General features: G+C 58.3%; 1 protein-coding gene across 2 annotated transcripts; it reads right to left on the bottom strand.

The window, feature by feature from the left end:
• Positions 1–745: 745 nt before the first annotated feature.
• Positions 746–3,814, bottom strand: HOXB8 (homeobox B8). Of its 2 annotated transcripts, none has more exons than XM_043584172.1 (2): positions 2,801–3,814; positions 746–1,904 (listed from the first exon to the last, which is right to left on the bottom strand). In XM_043584172.1, exons 1-2 carry the CDS (start codon positions 3,222–3,224, stop codon positions 1,597–1,599), a joined length of 732 nt encoding a protein of 243 aa, XP_043440107.1. In that variant the 5' UTR covers positions 3,225–3,814; the 3' UTR covers positions 746–1,596. The 2 variants fall into 2 exon arrangements, with proteins under 2 accessions (XP_043440107.1, XP_043440108.1); XM_043584173.1 differs by having other exon boundaries at positions 746–1,901.
• Positions 3,815–4,033: the final 219 nt, after the last annotated feature.

Here is a 4,033-nt window from a genome sequence, read left to right as displayed (position 1 = left end):
TGGATACTGCGGTTTCTGTTGGCTTAAAAAAAAAAAAAAAAAAAAAGGTTTGAAAATAAAAAAGGAAGGGGGTGGGGTGGGTGGGAAGAGAAAGGAAGGGAGGAGGGCGGCCTGGGTATGCTGCTCTCCTGGTTCCGGGAGGCGGATGCCTCAGTCGAGCGTGGCTGCCGGAGAAGCAGAGGCAGCGAAGGAAGGAAGGCAGCGAGCCACGACCTCGGAGCTGGGCGAAGGTGGCCAACTCTTGGAGAGGGAGAGGTGGGGAAGAGCATCTCCCCTCTCCTCCTCCTCCCCCCCCCCAAACCCGGGGGGTGGGGAGGGAATAAATATATAAGCTTGTTCAACGGCCCTGCGCTCCACTTTTACCAGCCCCCCCCCCCCCAATGCACACACAGGAGACAGGAGAGGGCCCACAGAAACAAAAGGGGAGGTGGCGAGGGATAGAGCCACCAACCGGGCGCATCTCTCCAGCTTGGCCTGGGCGCCTGGGTCTCGGGCAGACAGCCTCAGAACACGAAGGGAGGGGGTTTCTCTGGGCTCCCCTCCCCCGTTCCTCTCTCCTCCAATCAGGCGCAGCCGCCTCCCTCACCCCCTGCGCCCCTGGGCCAAGGGACTCGCACCACCTGCCTCCAGCCCCCGCCCCCTCCTCTGGGCTGCCTGGCCTGGAGGGCGCAGGAGCCCGGTGACCGGCTCCCCCCCAGCTCTGCAAGGCGCCGGGGGCAAATGAGGAGCGCGGGCCGGGCCAGTCTCGGGTTCTCGCTTGTAAACTTTATTGTAACTCTTCCGCCCTTTTCAGGCGCAGACAACAGAACAAAGTATAGAGGAACAACAAAATATATAATTAGCCCTCCCACCCCCCAATAAAGCAATTCACGGATACAGGATACATTCTCTTCACAGTAAACCTAAGAACACTTTTAACAATTGCCCACAGCGCGCATGCTAACTAAAGTAACCTCTTTTGAGAAACACTTAAGACGAAATTGCCAAACCAAAGGGGGCGGGGGTGTTGGGAGGAAAAGAGAGAAGCAAGAGAGAAAGCCAGCGAGCTAGGGAGGGCAGCGGGGAGAGAGGGGTTGGGAGGGGGAAATGAGGACGAGAGAGAGAGAGAGAGAGAGAGAGAGAGAAGAGAGAAGGGGAGGGAGACAGAAAGAATTACGGCGTGAATAGGCAGTTTCATGTTGTTGGGAGAACTTAGCAGAAATCGGTACCTCGGTCATTACAAAGAAGCACGTTCAAAGGAAAAAAGACCATTGCACAAGGAGGCTTTTTACACGGGGCGGGGGCGTGGGGGGCTCAGCCAGGCCGCAGCCGCTCACCCTCGCAGGGCGAGGGAGTCCTTGCTTAAAATCCTTTTCTTTTCCCTCCCCCGGCCCCCAAGAGAAGGGAAGGAGATCCACGGTAGCTCACACACAGAAGCTATTACGAGATACTACCACTAGCGGGGACTGGCGCGGCGGGGGACGCTGCGGCGGGAGGCCAGGCTCCCGGCCCCGCTCGCGGGGCCAGAGCTCTCTCGGGCGGGGGCGGGCGACGGCGGCGTGGTCGGGGGACCCGCGGACGGAGGGCAGCCGCGGCCCTGGCAGTCCCAGCTGGAGCCTACTTCTTGTCGCCCTTCTGCGCGTCGCCCTCGTCCGCCGCCTCCGGGGCCCGCTCCAGCTTCTGTTTCTCCAGCTCCTCCTGCTCGCATTTGCTGCTGGGGAACTTGTCTTTGTTGTTCTCTTTTTTCCACTTCATCCTCCGGTTCTGGAACCAGATTTTGACCTGTCTCTCTGTCAGTCCCAGCGCATGCGATACCTCGATCCGCCGCTTGCGAGTCAGATAGGGATTAAATAGGAACTCCTTCTCCAGCTCCAGGGTCTGGTAGCGGCTGTAGGTCTGTCGGCCTCGCCTGCGTCCGGCGGCTGCTGGGAATGGGGGAAAGGGCGAGACAGGGGGGAGGGGAGGTTGGGGGAGGGGGCAGAGATGGAGAAGGTTGGAAGATTCGTGAACCAGCCTAGGAGACCAGTATAATAAGGGCAAGGGACCTTCTACCCCGCTCAGGGGCGGGGGCGCTGGGAGGCCGCGGTCAGAGGAGCGAGGGGAGGGGGGGGGAGGGGGGGGTCAGACACCACTGAATCTAAGGGAGCCAGAAAGGGGGAGCCCCCTCCCCTGGTAAGGAACACCAGAGTTGGGTAGGGGTGGTTCAAATCTATTAAAAGTGCCATAAACTTTAGAAGGAAGGATGTGAAGGGGGGGGGGGGGGAGGAGGATATAAGAATTTAAAAAGCCAGGATGGGGACGAATGGACCCACCTTGAAAAGCCCCCAGAGCCTCTGCCCCAGAAGAAAAGTTTCTTCAGGGTAATTAAACTATAAAGCAATTGAGAAGTGCAAAAGTTGAGCGCCCCCACTCCCACCACCCTCTCTCCACTACCCCCATAAAACACTAAAAGGGGAAAAAAAGGATGAGAAGAAGAAAAGTAAGGCAGGGTGAGGGGTTTATGGATTCAGGAAATGTCGCTTAGCGACCCCCTTTCGAGGGAAACAAAAAAGAAAGGAAGGAAGCAAGGGAGGGAGGAAGGAAGGAAGGGAGGGAGGGAGAGAGGGAGGGAGGAAAGGAGGGAGGAAGGAAAGGAGGAAGGAAAGAAGGAAGGAAAGAAGGAAGGGAGGAAGGGAGGAGGAAAGAAACGGGAGGCGATCGGAACGCAGCAGGCACGTCTTCCAGGAGCTTCAGGAAATGCTCCCGGCCTTCCCGGCCCCCTGCCCGGGCGTCGGGCCCTCCGGTCTCCCTTCCGCCCCGGCCGTCCCCGCCGCGAGCTCACCTTGCGGGCGCATCCAGGGGAAGAGCTGTGTGGGCGACGGGCTCTGCTCTGAACCCTCGGCCTCCTCGCCCAGGCCGCTGGCGGCGGCGAGCTTGCAGTCGGCGTACTGCACCAGGTCTGGATCCTGCGCACCGAACAGGCTCTGTCGCTGCAGCGGGTCGTAGCCGTAGAAGTTGCCCGGGTCCCCGTGGCACGCCACGGCGCACGGGTTCTGCTGGTAGGGAGCGGTGGACAGCGACGACGGCCCGTGGTAGAACTCCTGGATTTGCGACGGGTGCTGGAAGCTGCCCCCGCTGCTGGGACCGTACACCACGGTGGGTCGGCCGCCCAGGTCCTGGGCGAAGCCGCAGTCATAATAATTGGGGCGCAGGGACTCCCCGGTTTTGTATTTGGAGAACAGTGAGTTGACGAAATAAGAGCTCATTTTATTGAATTTTGAGGCGGCGGCGGCGGCGGCGGCTGTAGTTGGGGGCTGTTGGGGAGGGGGTGGGGAGGGGGAAAGGGAGGGAGAGAGAGAGAAAAAAAACGCGGATTCGCCGGCTCCTAGTCACCCTCGCCAGGAAAGGAGAGGGAAAGGGAGGAGGGGGAAAAAAGAAAAGAAAGAAAAGGCGAAGAAGATCTCGAAGCCGCCTCACTTTTTGTGATTTCCAGGAATAGAAAAGGGCAGCGAAGCCTCCAAAAGTCTAAGCTTGCATGGCAGCCGCGGCTCGCTCGCCCTCCCCCCACCCCCCACCCCCCAAACAAAAATATACCGCCACTTAAAGAGGTCCTCGCTTTACATTTCGAAGAAGGGATGCCAGTTCATAAACAGTTTTTCGGTGATTTACTTCCCTGCAAATGAGTTGTTTCATATTTTGCACTGTCTTTTCATGATCATTTGCATCCATTAGAGACCCCGCATCCTATTGGCTTCTCCGTACTCCTCCCGGACAGAACGCAGAGCGAGGGTGCGAGCGAGAGAGAGCGAGCGCGAGAGAGAGCTAGAGCGAGAGAGCGCCAGGGAGTGAGGAGGGCGCGGAAAAAAAAAAAAAAAAAAGGAGGGGAAAAAAAAAAACACCCAGGGAGAGCGAGGGGGAGAGGGGGAGAGAGGGGGAGAGGGAGAGGGGGTGAGAGAGAGAATGAATACGGATTAAATCTGTTTAACTACCTACATTAATGAGATATCTCTCGCCTCACAACAAATCAAATACCTTCGCAGACCACCCCCAAAGACTGATGTGGGGGAGTCACGGA

This window comes from Prionailurus bengalensis, chromosome E1 (assembly GCF_016509475.1).
Source record: "Prionailurus bengalensis isolate Pbe53 chromosome E1, Fcat_Pben_1.1_paternal_pri, whole genome shotgun sequence".
Classification (NCBI taxonomy): Eukaryota; Metazoa; Chordata; class Mammalia; order Carnivora; family Felidae; genus Prionailurus; species Prionailurus bengalensis.
This window is presented reverse-complemented; position numbering and strand designations above follow the sequence as displayed.

Excerpts from the sequence above, each read along its gene's own strand:
- HOXB8 (XM_043584172.1), bottom strand. The coding sequence starts at position 3,224 with ATGAGCTCTTATTTCGTCAACTCACTGTTCTCCAAATACAAAACCGGG. Across the intron at positions 1,905-2,800 it reads CCCCTGGATGCGCCCGCAAG|CAGCCGCCGGACGCAGGCGA; the intron begins GTGAGCTCGCGG and ends CCCCATTCCCAG.